Genomic DNA, 17973 nt, shown 5'->3' on the forward strand with positions numbered 1-17973 from the left:
ATGCAAAAAAATCTATAGAGCTAAGCTTACCGGCCTAACGAATTAATCACCGAAAACTCTTAGTTTTTGCTTAGCCACTTAGCGCTTCATTTGGCCGTGAAATCCACATCGTCTGCCGCAACAGAAAACCTAGCCGTGCTCGTAAAAAATCAGCGAAATCTGATCTGGCCGCATGTCGCCTCTCTCTCTCTTATCTCTTTCCACTTTGCCACCTGCATGGTTGGCAGGTGGTAATTTAACTGAATTAAATAAAAATGGTAAATTAAGTTACTATAGTGAAGTCTCATAAACTTAGTTCACTAAGTAATTAGGGTATTGCACCTGACGCCACAGATTCCGGGGTAGAATGCAGGGCTACAAGACAGAAACAAAGCTATAAAATACTGCTTTCCTACGGCGCCTGCCGTACTTCAAGCTCTGCTTCGGAATGTTCAGATCAACACGCCATACTACCCTGATAAGGATAAGAATGCAGAGCGTGTCTTCCACCCCCCCCCCCCCCCCCGCCTTGTCCCTCTCAATTACCCACAGCAGAGAAGTAAAAACAAAGAGTGACCAGTGATTGCAAAAAATCTTTATAATGGTCCCCAGGTGGTGTGGCAGCAACGGTTACGTTTTAAACTTCTGTACTTTATCGACGGCTGTTGACGGTCTCGCTGGCCGGAAGTTGTCCTTGGGCAGATTTGGAGACACGTCTCGAAGTCTTTTCAACTGGAGAATAAAACCAAGAAAAATTGAAATGCACACCTAAGCGACGCCTTAAGTGTTATGACGCGATAACGCTAGTGGATTATGTTCATATATGCGGAATTGATCATTCTCGAATTTGCACTGATGAATCCCTGGTAGTCTTCATTATACCACTCCTGGCGCCATTTTGCAGCGGTTAAGCGATGAGCCATTGCCCTGCTATGGCATGCGCTGCGGCCAGTGGGTCTTTTGCGGCCCAGGTTCCTTTCCCGAGCAGCCTCACGTGATCAATCATTAATATAACTGCCACCTGTCACGGTGGTCAGTCTGCTCACAATCGGTCACCTTGTCACGTGACGCCACAAGGTCACTTGACAAGGTAGCCCACCAAGGTTGTTTCTTCGGGAATCTTTCGCTCAGAACTTCTTCGACGCCTGCGCCAGAATTTCTGCAGAATGGGATCCTTAATACCACCACGTTAAAATGGCAGATGAACAAGTAAGCACAAGTAAATCCCTTCTGACACAACAAGTGGCGGGTTGCGCGACATGCTCGACTGCTGCCTCTCTCCAGAGAGAAGCGAATGCTTCCCTCAGCAAAACCATTGGCTTTATCAGACAATAACTTGATTTCGCAACCGTCGTGGATGCGATAAAGTTTTTCATTCAAGCGACGCAGTAGTCGGTAGCATATTTGTCCTGCACTGTCCTGGATGCCCCCAATAGCGCTGGCGCAAACTCATGGGCTCTTTTGAAGCTATTTAGGACAGAACAGTTGTCACGGAATAAGACATATTGTCGAATCCCGCGACAATTAAATATAAGAACGTTTCATGACCACATTTGTGTTATGACGCACGTGTTATGGCCCACGACTCCTGCAGAAGTTACCTATCAAAGGCCTATCAAAGTTACCTATCAAAGAATGATCTAAATCACTCGCTAGCTTAACACTGACATGTTTTCCCCGCATTTTTCATGTTTTACTCATTTTAGAGATAAACCTCTACTCCTCCCGTACAAAGCTGAAGGTCACGTGGCTATGAAATTTTACCTTCAAATCAGGAGGAGCTGTGGCTTGGCTCTGACGTCACGCCCCGTGACTCGCCACGCCTCGCCACAGCTGCGCGCGTTCAACCAACGCCACTCCCTAGCCTCGCAACTATCGAATCACGTGACTCGCAACGCCTCGCCACAGCTGCGTATGCGGAGCCGACGGCACTCTCGCAACTGCAGCAAATCGCGCGACGCGCCGTTCTCTATAAAAAATCGTCTGGCATGTGCATAACTACGCGCGCTTACCTCAACAGAGCTTTCGCTCATCTGATAGGTTCAGCCAGGTTGAACCACAGCTATTTTTTTTATCACAATCTGTTGTTGATACATTCCCGCAAGGATATATCGAGCCCGGTTAGTTCGAATTGTTAGTGCGAAAGCACTTTTGTCCTCCTAACCTCGAAACTGCCGGCGTGTGGTGAAGCCTCTGAAGTTAGTTACGTGATGCGGGAAATGACGAGAAATAAACGGAACTTTGAATGAAGGTGACCGTGGCCAATCTGGAGAAATAAAATTAATATTGCCATGACTGCGTTCCGAACCCCCGGCGGAGCGAGCAGATAAGCTTCGCTGGCTACAGAGCACTGTGCTATCGCCGAACATGCCTCGTGTTAAACACTCGCGCTGTACACTGCACGTCGTCGTATTCATTAACTTTCATCTGTGAGCATGTCGCGAAGGAAAGGAAGCGCACTTTCAAACGCGCTATCAGGTACGTGGCGTTGTTGACTGCCTACAAAAACCAGCATTCGGTCAATATTTCATGGCTAGAAATGCTAAAGCGCCAGCAATTTTTATCTATATTTAACCCACAAATTAATCATCATCATCATCATCAGCAGCAGCAGCAGCAGCAGCCTGGCTATGCCCAATGCAGGGCAAGGACCTCTCCCATTTCTTTCCAATTAACCCTCTTCTTTGCCAGCAGCATCCACCCTATGCCTGCAAACTTCTTAATCTCATCGGAGCAACTTACTTCCTGCCACCCCCTGCAAAGCTTGCCTTCTCTTATAATTCTATTCATTACCCTTAAGAACCAGCCGTTGTCTTGTCTTCGCATTACATGCCCTACCCAAGCCCATTTCTTCCTCTTTATTTCTACTATAGGATGTCATTAACCCGGGTTTGTTTCCTCATCCAGTCTGCCCGCTTCCGTTCTCTTAACGTTACACCTATCATTTCTTTTCCATACCTTTTTGTGTTGTTCTCAACTTAAGCTGAACCCTTTTCGTTAGCCTCCGCGTTTCTACTCCATAGATGAGTACTGGTAAGATACAGCTGTTGTACGCTTTGTTTTGTTTTACACCCAAATTATCCCCTTCAAAATCCTGTGAAAAATTATATGGGAAATTCCCGCTATGTATCAAACTACAGTTTCGCCAGCCGTTCCATGCGCGGAACTGAGCGCCGCGCCGCTGCAAGTTGCGCTTTTCTTAACGGTGCTCCGCGCGCGGAAACAGGTCGGCTACGGGGCACTGAACACTTGCTGACAGCGCTAGCGCTGTGAAACTGCATGACGAGCTGAAGGTAGGATGTGCTCGACGGTGGCCTTCGGTCTCTTGCATTAATCTTTCACCACACATCACTTTCATGCGACTAAGCCAACCTAACTAAAGATAGCGGCGGCCCTCGCATGGCGTCCTTCGCTGCCTAAACACGTTTCGAAAACAGTACTTTAATTTTAGTGAGCGATTATATGTTATAGTGCACTGGTAACAGGATTGGACACCTTATGATAGGCAGGGAACAGTTTCAAAGCAGCGTCCGCAGCAGCTTTGATGCGAAGCTGGCTAGGCCTAGCAACGCCTGGTGACCGGCACGTTGCCAAGATGGTGGTCAGCGGCACACCCCTAGAAGAAACGCATCACCTGCGTGGGTGCAATGTATCCTTGCTTACAAGTTGCAGATAAGCCTATCCAGAGCATTTTTTTATATATCGACCTACATAGTGATCCCCCTGGAGTTCGATATGTTGAGGCTCGATTGTAATACTTGAAAACAATTCTGAAACAGCAGTAAATGCAAAATAAAAATCAGCTGCATTCCGCAGGCGGCGCTTCAACAATACTCTTGGTGATGCAGAAAATACGTCAATGACTTTACTCAAAGAACTATGGTACTCACGTTGAATGGCTAAAATAGGGGCTGAAAAGAATTCACATTTCGATAAATGTACGGAATGATCGAATATGAACCTCGGAAATCTTGTCAAGAAAGGTGTCATTGCCTAAGTATGAGGTATATTTGTGATATTGAAGTAGTTATTAGAATTAGTTATTATAGAAAATTCCCGCAGTTGAGATCGCAAAAGCGGCAACGTATAAAACTGACTTTCGCAGATGTGAAATTACGGATCAAGAGTCAAACATGGTAAAAATAATCAGGATCTTTAGTAGGTGTAACAGTATGTGCTAACCTAAAAAAAATCTCCGACAGTTATTCCTTGAGAGCATTGAGGGGAAATTCTGACGAGATATCGGGACAAAATTATCAACTGCGTTTTACCAACATAAGCGTGACTCCAAACCGGCCATCGGGGTGTTAGCTTAGGAATTTTTTTGCAGGAGGTGGTACGGCGTGATATCATCGGGCGAGTTTCCCAGTAGACCACACTGGCGCAGACCTTCAACAAAGTACTGACACACCAGCGTGTGAGACATGTGTACATTAGGTGTGAATAAAGCGCTACACACTAACAAAACGAAAACTGGAATGGGGGACACAGGACAAGCACGCACTAAAAACTGAGATTTATTCAGGTACGAGGGTACATACATACATTTCATGCACATGCTGAAACTATCAGTGCACTGCCAACGGCTGTGTCCAACGCTCCTTCGTTTCTTGATTAGATGCACCTCCTTATTTGATTACTCCTTTTATTTCTCTTTTTTTCTTGTCCTTTGCCCGAGCTAAAATTGTAGTCCGTTCAAAGTAAGGGGAACCTTTGTGATTTGCGCAATGGGGGGCTTTAGAAGCCTTTGAGATATGGGAGGCTGGTGAAGACGAGTGCGTATGCACACCCTCGGTGTTGTTATCAAGTGAGCAGTTAAAACTAATCAAGAACCGAATGAGCGTGCGACACAGCCGTTGGCAATGAATTGATTGTTTCAGCATGTGCATAAACTTTATTTAGGTACCCTCGTACCAGAATAAACCTCAGTTGTTAGTGCGCGCTTGTCCTGTGTCCCCCGTTCCAGTTGTCGTTTTGTTAGTGTGTAACGCGCTATTCACACCAAATGTACAACCAACTAGCCCACATTGCTGCCTTGCTTACAAGTGTACTCCCCACGGTCATTATCATCCACAACGTCCACTGCCGCTGCGTTAGCGAGAAGGCGACGTTGAGATGCAACTTCGTGAGCGTGCCCATATTCACTCACCGTCGTCGCCTTGACGACCGGATGTGTGCCGAACACCACCCACTTGATGCCCTGTGTGCACGGAGGTGTCGTGATGGATCCCGTGTAGAAGTAGTACGTCTCCAGAGAGCCGATAAAGTCGCTCATCACCAGAGGCTGCACCGCGGGATTACAACGCAGTGGTTTGGAACGATGAAGAGGTGTGCAACGCTACTGTATACATTAGAAGTTTTAGTATAGCTGAGAGATAGTAGTGCTGAACAATACCTGAAGTTCTTCGCTTTTTGGTTATTATTTATTTTTGTAATTCAGGGTCTAAAGATCTATTAGTATATTTGAAGTTCAAATCTGGATGAAAATTTGGTTACTGAAAAAAGATTTTTTTAATTTCTTTCTGAGCTACTTTTTCAGAAAAATACTTCCTATTAACACGCATTCTTGACCAGGACGGAAAGCGCTCTAGCTTTTGCTATTTTCATAGACAGTCAAGAAATTGCAACTTTCACTAAGAAACTTTGTGAGACATTCTGTCTTGACCTATATTCCTTAAAATTTTTTCGTCATGGACACTACCATTCTGATGTGCAAAAATTCCCCGTCTGGCCAAGACTTTCGTGTGCCTTCGAAGCTATCGAGCGATTAAGCCACACCGTAGAAGGAAAAAATTAAAACAAGTTTGAAATCCTCAAAACTAAATTGAAAAACTGCCATGGAGTAAGTAAAAGACAGTCCGCAAATTTTTAAGCTCTGCCTTCATTAAGGCCTCCAGTTTTTCGCGATTCCTCAAAAAGTTGAGGATTTTTTATTTTCACTAGAACTGCATGATATCAGCCGATTTTACTCCTTTTAGTTTATTGTGTTCACGGACATCCATGAGAACAAAAGTATGACAAGAATTTGGTTATTTTAATCGCCTAAATTATCTTTAAAGGTGGAACCTGGTAACGAAAAGAGTTCTGTCCGTGGATGCCTTGACATCCTCCCTTCCCCATGCGCTCAAAAACGCTTGCGCACCAAGCGCTTCTGCTATAAATTCAGCGACAACACTTTCTGGCAATGTAGCGAAAGCACGGAGGCGAAACATGTTTTTTCCTACGCAGTGGAATATATTCAAAGCTTGCGGTTCTCAGTTTTCTTTTATAACGTAGTATATTGATGATATTCGTTATTTCATCCGTACGTTCAGCACATCTGCACATTTTCAGCGTTGAAAATAAAGAAAGCTTTAATGATTACAACAAAGTTGCTAGGTACATCAACTTACAAGAAACTTCCATGTATTTTGCCAGCGACGGAGGGAGTGTACTGCGCGCGAGAAAGCAACTTGCCAGGCTGCTAGGCGCACCGTCCTGTAGTGGTGCTATTGTCAGACTGACACGGTTACGGAAACCCCGCCCTTTTATTGCCGAGAAAATCACTCGCCGGTTATAGCTGCAACCCGCTCACAGGTTTGTAAGGGAAGACACGAAACTGGAGGCCGTAGCTTCACAGTTACAGCTGGAAACAAGCAAAGAGTATTGCGAGAATTTTATTTTTTTTTTCTCTGCTTTGAGACACCCGGAGCAAGGCCATCATTAGCTGCCAGGCCACCTCTCTACGACCCTCGGTCAGTTACGTGAAACGCGCTGCTCCTATTTGCGACAGAGAGTTCCTGCAAACGTGAAAAGAAGGCGGCCCGGGCCATTGAGAAAGAACAGTAGGCCGTGAAAACGACATTAGTAGGAAAAAAAAACGTTCACGGGGACACCTCATTCCATTATGTGTTGGCAATGGGATAACATTAGCAGATGTTGATGTATTTGCCGGATATGACATCACTTCCGGCCTGGTGACGTCACTCGTCCTCAGGAATTTAGCCAATAGTAATGTTTCGGTCTTCTATAAGAGTAGTTTCGCGTTATGAACGCCACACTACACCCATTTAGGAAGTGTACCAGTGGAAGTCCTGGAGGCCAGTCAGACAACTGATATGACAAACAATGCCAGAATATAAGAAGGCACTGGTAAACGACAGGAAGTCTCTGCTACGATAAAACTCGCTACTGTCTCTCGAGGTCGAAGGGTTTTCTTTCAGCGGACATTTTGTTCTTAGAGAAAATAGGTGATAGCACCAACAAACAAACCTTGATGAACGCGTGAGTGTTCTTATTTTCGTAAGTACCACTTCTTGGAGCACTATGTTTCGGTCTCCCAGCGCTCATCTCTAGAGTATAATCATGGGTACAGATCAACGTATGCCTTCCTTACACGGCGAGTGTCTGCGCCGACTTTACTTCATTAGTTTTTTTCCGCAAACCATCTGCATAGTTTGTGTACATTTTTCAATAACTAAGTCTCACGGCACGAGAACTTTAGAAAGTGAATGTTCGCCCGTTTGGTGCTCAAAAACAGTTTGATATTTTTGTATGATGCGGCCGAGATGCTTCTGTGTAGAGCAAAAACAATTGAACTCGTGACGGTCATCAGGACATACCTTCATACTGGAAACTTCTGCGAGTCTATATCACAAGACTGTTGTAGAACTAATATATAATTTTCGCTGACAGCCTACTTGCTACAAGGTATTCACCGTTAATTTAGGAACTAGTCCTGATAAAAGCTTCCATTGTGTTCTCGTCCAAACCCATGAAGAGCATAGTTATCGATACCTTTCTGGCGTCGCCCGTGACTCCGACCTTATCGATGATGGCGGAAAGTGCGGCGTCCGCTTTATGATCCGCTGTTGCATCATCCGCCTGGAATAGATTCGTATGATATGAGTTAGAATGCTGTACGGGCATGACCCTAGGGTGGTCGCTCTCTCGGCGCATTAGGATAAAAGCTGAAAAATGCAGAACCTGCACAGCCGCAGCTGCATGAAGCGCTTCTCTAATTATTTGTATGTCACGCTGTGGTGCATAACCTGTCGTAATTACTGCATGCACAGCTTTCCTGGACTTCACCAACTGGTGCCACCTGTACGCCGCCAACAGCGAGTACCGTGTAACTGAATGAGACTATAATCATCCGTGATTGATAGAAAACTAGAGCATCCCGTGGAATGGTGGGCGAGTTGATACTCTTGCCCTGCTGTTCCTATGTGCTGTAGAGTTTCACTTAAAAAATGCCTTCTGCTCTTGCGGGGTCAAGTTCTGACAGCCATAGGAAATCAGTTGAGCGTAACAACCATGCAGAATTCGCGCGGTAACCTTTGATGATATGCGCAATGCAGGACCACGCAGTGAGATCGGCACGAACTAGAAGTGCTTGTACAGATTCCTTGTGCTTAGAGCAAGTGTAAATGAGTTCAATACCAGCAATATGTTTGATGTCCTCGCCGCAGGTTAGAAAAGAAACCGAACGTCAATTTTCGGTTTAGGCCTTGAGGATAAGTAGATAGTTTCGGTTATTAAGCAATAGAGCTTTAATGTAACAAGATTGCAGGATCCCCCCCCCCCCCATAAAAAAAAAACTCAGTTAACGCCATGGTGACGAAATTATCGCAAAATTCAGCGCAATTGTAAGCACCTCTTGAAGTGTAGAGTGGAGAGCTGGTGGTAACGCTTCGAGGTCTTTCCTGAACCATAGACGACCTCACACAGAACAATTTTGCCCAAACTATTTATCCTTCACTTTTGTGAAGTGCCTTCGTGTCTCGTTCAGCATAGTGGTTTGACCAGCATCGGAAGATTAGAGATGGCGCTGAAGTCCATGGGAACTACCAATGAACGACAGCCGCCGCACGCGGAATACTAAATGTACCGCTCCAGTTATTCCGTAATGAATCTACTTTTAAAAAATATGCGCGTTTGCTTGTTGCTTCTGAATGGTTCAAACTTTCTAAAACTCAAACATGCATTTTAAAGCTGTAGCGTTAAGGTACCCATTCTGCAGAAAATCCTGCGTTGTAAACCGAAGACGCGCGAAATCATGCGTTTAGCCTCATTGACAAACGGTTTTACTTTGCTGGGTCGACGGCACGTCTGGCGACGATAAGAGACTGGGGCTAGGCTCTGATCGAGGTTAGGCTGATCTGATCTGTTCGCGCCGCAGATGGAGGTTGAAGAAGCCGAAGATGTGCAATGCACATCAATGCAATGCAAGTTTTACCAGAGGCGTGACCGGCTGTGGCGAGAGCATAATGCTCCTGTGCCGTTACCAGCGAAGCTGATCTGTTCGCGTTGCCTCGGGTTCGAAATACAGCCGGCGCAATATTTATGTGATTTGTTCAGGTTGGCCAAGGTTACCCTCAAGGACACTTCCCATTGGCTACAGCTGGCGCGACGCTCCTCCGAACTAACCCGATCTTACCAGAGTTACTCCGTGGCTTCACACATTTTTTTTTTTTGGTTGGAATCGTTCGAAGTAGTGCTCTCGCACTAAAATACTCGGAGAAGCAACCTGGTGGAGCCACCGAGGTCACGTGACTTTGTGGCGCCATCACAACCTGCTCACCAAATTTCGAGCAAACTAACCATCGTGGCAGGTAATAAAGTAACGGTTGGTAGCGAGAGGTTGCTAGGGAAGAGAGACCTGGGTCGCACATGCCTCACCAGTGGCAGCACCTTCCATCGCAGGACAGTGGAGCATTCATTAACCGCTACATTTCTGCGCCAGGAGTTGTATGAGGACTACTAGGGATCTATGAATATAAAGTGGATAATGAACAATTTGACATACATAACGCCATTGAGTCATGCCCTTACAGCAGAGCTTATGTGTCCCTTCCAATTTTTACGTTTGAAATGTAAAAAAATATGATTCAAAGAACTCTAAGACAAATATTGACTTCGAAAAATATACTGACAGTGCTATAACAGAGGGGCATAAAGATTACGTCACACCCAACCCTGAAATTACTCCACTTAATTTTTTTATGCCCTGCAAAATTTTCGAGGCAGATTGTTTAAGCTTTTTGGCGTCTTTTTTCACTCAGCTAAGTGCTAAGTGCCTGCTGAAAGCGATTTCTGTTCATAACTGTTGCGATGGTCATTACACTGGTTGTTCAGCTAGAACAACGAGGTCAGGGGTTCATTCCTGGCCTCAGAATATGGTTGTTATGAATCCGAGGTTTATCAACACGATGTGTCTCACAGTATTGCTTTGGCACAGATCAGAGCCCTGTTCTGTATAACACCTCTGCACACACACCGGCATATGCACATAAGGAACCACACACCAACCAACGTCTTGTTTACTTGTGCCAGCCACAGTGTTCCCTTCGCAATGGGATGTCTTTGTAGGCCTCCATTCAGTCACTCATCGCGATGTGACACCACTAATGTGAAGCGGTAGCTTATGAAAACCGTGAGCTCCTGGCATGGTTGGCAATCGCTACTCTATATACAGTATACAGTAAGAGAACGAAAGTGCGCTCTCCCATTTTCACTGGTGTGTCCCTATAGAGATAAGGTCTTGTCTCCCTCTTAGCGCATGCTCGGAGCAAAGAAGCATAAGCCGTGGGAAGAGCGTAAAAAGCAGTGGCAGAAGGGGATTCGATCTCCTGAAACCGGCTTATTTGGCAGGCACTAAAATTGAGGACTCATGCCAATATACGAAGAGCCACGAACCTTGAACAAAACGCTTAGCACGACAGCGCTGCTTGGCTCGTCGAGGGCCTCCTCCAGACTGTTCTTGCCCGCTTTGAGGTGAATAAAGTGCAGCTGCATGAGAGACAAGATTTGAGGGTAACGCTATGCGAAGCGGGCCGCTTGCAGCTGCACATTGTGTACATGTTTGAACTCCGTAAAATCTGCTTAGTTACCCGCAGTTCTGGTAAGCTCCTACGGAGAGTCCCAAAGCCTTGTAGCTTATGGTGTTCTAATTTTTATTTATTATTTCTCTACATTTCATTTCGATTTCAACCTTTCACTGTACAGTATTAGAATGTACCGTTTTTAGACAAATTTCACCGAGTTTTCAGATGGTCCTTGGCATGTGGGGTAGCGCAAACTAAGATGACAGACAAATAGTAGACACACCCACCACATGCGCAGCGGTGTGTGTATCTTATATTTCCACCGTCTTGGTTTGCGCTACCTCTTATTTCATGAATTACCGATGCCAACTTGCCGAAGCTTCCACTTGTCAGTTATATTTCCGGTGGGCTGGCTTTGAAATCTGAACACGTATCTTTAGGTCACTTGCCTGCTGGTAAGTGATCAAACCACCTCCAACTGTTTCCGCACGTCTATCACGAGTGAATAAACGCCACCATTATTATTCTCAGGGCCTATGTTATTCAGGATACCGATTGCGCCAGGCTTGACAATTAGAACGACAACCATATTCTAATAAAATAGGCTGAATTGATTGATAGGATTTACTGCACACTGAACATCATATTGGGCAATAAATTGAATTATCATACAATTCATTTCTAGTTTCCCGTTTCCTGCTTATCTATAGGTCCAGATTGTGCTTCATTTCCCTCGATTTTATCTAGTTCACACCTTCTGCATCTTTAACACTGAATTTAACACTCTAAATTTCCCCGTTCAGGTTTCCTGCGAACATCCTCATTAGTTTTCTAGTCCTCTTCTTCCAACGTGCGCCAACCCTCTTTCTGTACAAGGTCTGTGCAGAAGTATATCATATACACGCACCACAGCGCATGTGGTGCGTGTATCTGCTCTGCGCTTCTGAGCCATTCGATGGGGCTCGTTATGCATCCCTAGTGTTTCAAACCTCTTGACGCTTATAAAAATGGTCTCTAAGCTTCCTATTGTCTTTTTATAGACACTGTTGTCTTCCTATAGATATTTCCTTCAGTCTATTCATAGTCTATATAATGTGTGCAGCACAGAAATTTTCTAAGAAAATGTATGGCTCTAAATCTGCACACCGCATATAGAAAGTCAAAGAAATTTTTTTACGTATATAGACTAGGCTAAATTATTTAGTCTATAAAAAAGCTAAAAGAAGCTCTAGTCAGAAAAAAGCTTCCACGGATGCTGCAAGAGCCCCCCTACACGGCTTACAAACAAAACCTCATGGGCTTTTAACCTTTATCAGAGGCTGTGCCTTAGGTGCCCATGGATTTTCAACCATCTTCCTCTGTCTGTTATACAACATTTTACTAGCCGCTTCCAACGCTTCAATAAATATCCGGCCTGTACCCCCTGTGCTGCCTCATTGTGTGGTTGCTTTGAGCATGCTCAAAGCTGTCTGGTTTATTTCTAGCCCTGATTGAAGTTCTCACCTTAGGTGACATACAGAATCCAGAAAAATAAGCCCTGGCACCATTATTCATTTTCAAAACACCTTATTCTCGCAGAACTCCTCTTCCTTATCGTCCCAGTATCCTGTTCGTGCGTTTTCATGAATATGTTGCCTTCGCTTACTCACATTCCCCCCCCCCCCCCCCCATGATATATTTGTTCTCTCCTACCCACAAATGAGATAGACTTGGGTTTAAGCTGCCGACCAGTACTACCGATTGAAGAGATCAAACACAATATTGTTAGCTTTAAAAGTAAAACCTAGAGCCCCTCTCCCCTCCCTCTCTAGGCACCTATAATGGACTGAAAATTCTTGGAAAGCAGCTGATAGAAGAATAACGTCAGCATACAGTAAAAGCTGAAAGCACTGTTCTATGTTTATACAAGAGGCTAAAGAAGAGATTATATCCTACCTCTGTTTCTAATAGCCTTCATTCCATATTTATTATGTAAATCATGAACAGCTGGTGTTTAGCAAGCAGTGAAATGTAGAAACCACTACGCACATAGGGCATTTCGAAGACCAGAGAGCAGGCATAATAGGAAGGTAAGAAACGAAGCCAGTAAGCATGGTGTCACACACTGTAATACGCATATTTGTCCTTTCATACTAAACCATGAACACGCCGTCAATAAACCGCGAACGGATGAAGAAGCTAAAGCTAAAGAAACTGCGAATGCGACCGCTAGCTGCATATGCATTCTCCACGGCTTGATATTTACAGCACTAGCCCTCTTTATAAAACAGGATCTTTAGACGGTCGAAGGTATTTTTTTTTACGAATGCGTTTATGGCCAACAATGAACTGAAAATGTACACAGGAGCACCCACTAAGGAGCTGAGGGCTTACCTCCGTGGGAAACGGGTCTGTCACTCCCTCGATCGTATGCTCAGACCCCCTCGTGTCGTCATTTCCGAGGTGGAAGTGGAAACCCTTCAGGTAGAACTTGTCGTCGCCGACGGTGTTCTTGCCAGTCAGGTAGGGCAGAGTTTCTTCCTTGATCACCACCCCGACTACAGTGGGAACGAACAAACGACATACAATGCGGTGAGGGCTCACAAACGCTTCAACGGTCCTCACAATTAACAGGTCTGAGCTAATAACGCGAGGAGTCACTTTAAGCTGCTAAGTTACTCGTAGCTTCTAGTAACTGCCGAGTCTTGAAGCGTGGCCCAGAAACGTTTTTTAATGCTTACTCCAAATTCCTTGCCTATATATGCACTGGACAGACTACTCATGACGTCAACCCCAAACTACGCTCACGCATAGGGCAATTGAACGCATGCTCACACGCACATTCAATTTAATTTACAAGCCCAAAGGACATTCTGGTGTTTATACCCTGGCTGGATATCCCCGATGTTTTGAGCACTCAGGTGCACAAACGAAATAACTAGTATACAGAGGTAAAATTTAACACCAGCATTGTTCTGTCAGTGCTAGGTAGAATGCCCCGATGTAGATCTCACATCGTGCCTTGAGACAGCAAGACATGGCGGGATGCACTTTCGAAGACCTTTTGTTCGCTTAAGCAGTCCCTGTAGCTCGACAAAGGCGTGAGAGCACTTCGTCGTAACCGTTATATAACCAACATTAGCAAGGGAGGACTCTCGTAATAACGCCGAAACTAAGTTGAACTAGCTCTCATCGTAATAAAGCTCGGACGACGAGGCCCTCAAGGGCAGCATAAAATTTGCGAACATGCAAAATAGTCTTAACACGCAATACATCAAGGAAGAAACGAAATGGTAGGTGTGGTCGCATCAGAAATAGGCACAGTACCAAACAGTGCCCCATAAAGGGCTTCACAATGCCATAGCTGGGCTACGTAAGAGGTTTTCCACCAGTACACACACCGTTTACGTCTTCGCCTTTGAAAAGGGTAGGGTAATTTTTGCACAGAACGATCGAATGAAAGATATTTAAATGACCTGAACATTGTCAAACTCCAGGTTCTCTTTACCGAGTTTGATTTCAGAGCTAGAGTTGGCGGTTCAGGTAAGTTAAATTATGGAAGACGCTTATGACTACACACCTTCTTTGAATGCTAAAGCTTTGTCTCATCGTGAGCTCTCTTGCTTGGTTACCAAAAGATTTCTTCATTTATAATGACACACCTATCCATTAGCCAACTTTCGTAAGGAAACGCGTACACAAGCTACTAGCTTAACCTTTATTCGCCAATAAGCAAACACGGTTTTGTGACCTATGAATCGTGTGCTCACCTTGAAATGTTCGGGTGGCAATTACAGACAAAAAAAAACGCGAAACTCCGATCAAAATCTCATGGGAATAGAACCGACGTTTCTGTGCCTATTCAGCACCTTCTTCAAGGCTTACGTGATAGGGCAAGAGAGGCGAATTTCAAACACAATTTGGTTCACTGCTGGAGTTTTGGAGAAGTGCTCACCGCTATGCGAGCCAAGTGGGTGGCAATGGAAACAATGCGTGTTCGCGGAGGGGCGGTGGACGAATTTCGCGGCGCTGAGAACCGCACGAGCATACAGTGGTGGAAGACGGCCTCCAGATCTCTTAAAATTTCCTGGGTGTGATTTTCATGTACCATGACTCGAAAAGCTGTCACTTTAGTGGGTTGGGCTCTATGTTGACGGCCTTGACATTCTCGAATTCGATGCGATTGTCAATGTCATCAGAATGTTTCCGCGATGGCACGGCGCCCCCGATAGAAGTTAGCGACATCACTCATGTACTGGCGAAGCCATGCACATGTAGAAAACTTTTCATTTCCTGGATGTAATTGGCGGAAGTCAGCATAGAGCGTTCTGTAAACGCTGCACCGAGCCCATTCCTTTGGTGAGCAGTGGCCTGGCCATAAAGCAGTTTAGACTTAAGTTGCAGTTTCACTCGTACAAACTATGCTAACGCTCCCCATAGTTCGGTAGCTACTAGGGTAGTAATATCGAGGAAACATTGTACGCACCAATATTTATTTATTTATTTATTTATTTATTTATTTATTTATTTATTTATTTATTTATTTATTTATTTATTTATGAGGGATCTCAACGAGCTAGACTTGTATACTGAGTACCCGACCACATATCCTGGATGTAATTGGAGAAAGTCAGCGCAGAGCGTTCTGTAAACACTGCACCGAGCCCCTACCTTTGGTGAGCGGTGGGCCTAGCCATGAAGCGATTTAGACTTAAGTTTCACTTTCACTCGTACAAAGTATGCTAACGCTCCCCATACTTCGGTAGCTACTAGGGTAGTAGTATCGAGGAAACATTGCATGCACCAATATTTCTTGTTTATATATTTAAGAGGGGATCTCAACGATCTGGGCTTGCATACTGAGTACCCCACCCGCATAGCGGAGAAAACTTCCACGTGTGATGTTTCGCCGGGTCTAACTTCACACCACATTGGCCTGCAACTCGATTCTTTGAGATGCCATTTGAAGATATGTTCTATCCTAACGTGTCGAAATTTGGAGGTGACCCAGCCGACACAGACAAGCCCTCACAACCAAAACCAGAACTTTACTCGTTCGTCCTTTGAGGCTCCGAACATGTAAACGGCTATGGAGGACTAGAAAAAGCTAGTTCTTCACTTCCTGCACATTTCATCATATTCACAATTAACTCGAAACACAAGTTAATCGTATATCCTCCCTCTTCAGAGCCTTCCCCCTCAATGCGTCCTTCATGCTCTTGAGAACTGCCCGCTCCACCGGTTTGCACTCTTTCGAAAATATGATGACTCTAGGTGTCCCACGTCCCTCACGTGTAAGGCAAGCACCATACAACCATGATCTGCATTCTCAACCCGCTTAGCTTAGTTACTATCGAACCAGAGACGTTAACTGTTGTCTATCCATCACACTCACACACCATCAACGCAACTGGTGCCCTATTGGTGGATTTAGATGTCATTTGCGTGTACCCACTGGCATGTCCCGTCTCGGCGTTCACGTCGAACTTCTTCAACTCTGCCTCGTAGCCCTTCATCTCGAGGTCCCCCTGCGTCACCTTGTCATCCCCGATGGCGGGAAGGATGATGGGGGACTGGGCGTCGCCCTTGCCGCACATGTTCTCCTTCTTGAGGCAGGTCAGCGCACCCCACTTCTCGGGCTTGGGTCCTGCGTGAGGCGCGCAAAGCAAAGAAGCAGCGTCTTGTTTTGTCTGGTCTGGCAGTCGGTATCTATAAAACTACGGGAGACACTTGTCTCCTTACGTAATATCTATGCGAAAGCATTGTGCCCTACTGCTATTTCAGATGGTGCGTTTGTGGTGGATTGTGTCTGTGGTATTCCGTGTGTCCGTGTAACTGAGTTCGCGCTGGCCACCAAACCGCCCACCACTCGGACCTCCGTAGTTTAACGACCATATATGCATAATTGGTCATTCGACACTTAACATTCATAGATGGCGGCGAGTCCTCACACCACTACTAGAGCAATGGGACAGCAGTTAAGCGATGCGCCACTGCACTGGCAGGTGGCTGTTCCTGTCACAGCCACCCGGAGGAATTGTGCGATCCATGTTGCTCTTCGCGAGCAACTTCTCGCGAACAACTTCCGAACTTGCCCGAGTTGCTACCCGAGCTTCCTCCGTCCTCCGATTGGCTGCAGCTTGCGCGGCGCTTCTCCAAACCTACCCGAGCTCACAAGTGGTATTTTTTTTGTATTTCGCGGGCATCCTCAGAGCCAGAAAAAAAAAACCGATGGGTAATAGATTGAAAACTATAACCTATTCCAGAACCGTTCTACAACTTCCTCATTGGAATTTCTCGCCTATATTCGTTGCCTGCGAAGTTGGTTAATTGATCTCGACTAATTATGCAGTTAAGCCCAGTACAAAAAATAGATTGAGTTGCTCCATAAAATAGCCAGCGCTATGCATTTGGTCGCGTCGCCTCGGTGTATTTTTAAACCTTGGCTAAAGTTAGCTGGGACACACTGTATATTTGGGCAGGGCAAGCTGCCCACCGATTTGTGGGCAGGTGAGCAACCTTGCCGACTTGCCGAGCGTGTAAGGCGACAGCTCATTTAATCTTGAAAGGCTGCCCGGGAAGTGCACCCTGGATTGCAACCCAATCCAAAAAAAAACCAAATCCCACCGATGGCAACATCTGCCATAGAAGGGTAGTGGTACATCGCTTGACCGCTGCACCACTGCGACAGTGGCGGTTGGAATACTCACAGGGATCTATGAATGGATAGAGTGACCAATTCCGCATATATGAACATTAACCCATTATCGCTTTGCGAACACCATCCTCGAACACTGGATTTGAACACCGGGACAGAACAGGAAACCGAACTGCTAGTGCACCTAATTCGCATTTGGCCTAACTACGCAAATCGACCATCATTTTATTTTGTATTTCAGGCCGATGGCGCCGGCACAAGGCGTGTGATCGACGGCTGCTAATTCCGTATGCGCGCTGGCACCCCATGCGCAGTAACACTCGCCCCTTGTGGCTGTCAATGCTTGAAGTGGAGCTTCGCTCTGAGCTTGTCAGCATTGTCTCGACAATCAGGAATCCCACCTGGTGCGAGCAGCATAAGGTTTTCAGCGGCACGCCTACTGTTGAGGAAATTCACCGTATAATGAACCGTCTTCACGGTAGGGGCAGTGTTAATGGCAGCCGTGTGCGAGACTGGTGACCGAAATTTAGGGAAAGCAGAAAAGGCGCTCAT

The 17973-nt window shown here is 45.6% G+C and overlaps 1 protein-coding gene across 1 annotated transcript in view; it reads right to left on the reverse strand.

The window, feature by feature from the left end:
- Positions 1–581: 581 nt before the first annotated feature.
- Positions 582–17973, reverse strand: part of LOC144109988 (carbonic anhydrase 6-like) — a 67459-nt gene continuing 50067 nt past the window's right edge. Inside the window, exons 2-7 of the mRNA XM_077642788.1 lie at positions 16219–16410; positions 13158–13321; positions 10657–10749; positions 7756–7842; positions 5129–5263; positions 582–711 (exon numbers count right to left, since the gene is read on the reverse strand). Coding sequence (XP_077498914.1) covers positions 610–711; positions 5129–5263; positions 7756–7842; positions 10657–10749; positions 13158–13321; positions 16219–16360 — 723 coding nt within the window. The 5' untranslated portion in view covers positions 16361–16410 and the 3' untranslated portion in view covers positions 582–609. The remainder of the gene's footprint in view (positions 712–5128; positions 5264–7755; positions 7843–10656; positions 10750–13157; positions 13322–16218; positions 16411–17973) is intronic.

This window comes from Amblyomma americanum, chromosome 11, assembly GCF_052857255.1.
Source record: "Amblyomma americanum isolate KBUSLIRL-KWMA chromosome 11, ASM5285725v1, whole genome shotgun sequence".
NCBI lineage: Eukaryota > Metazoa > Arthropoda > Arachnida > Ixodida > Ixodidae > Amblyomma > Amblyomma americanum.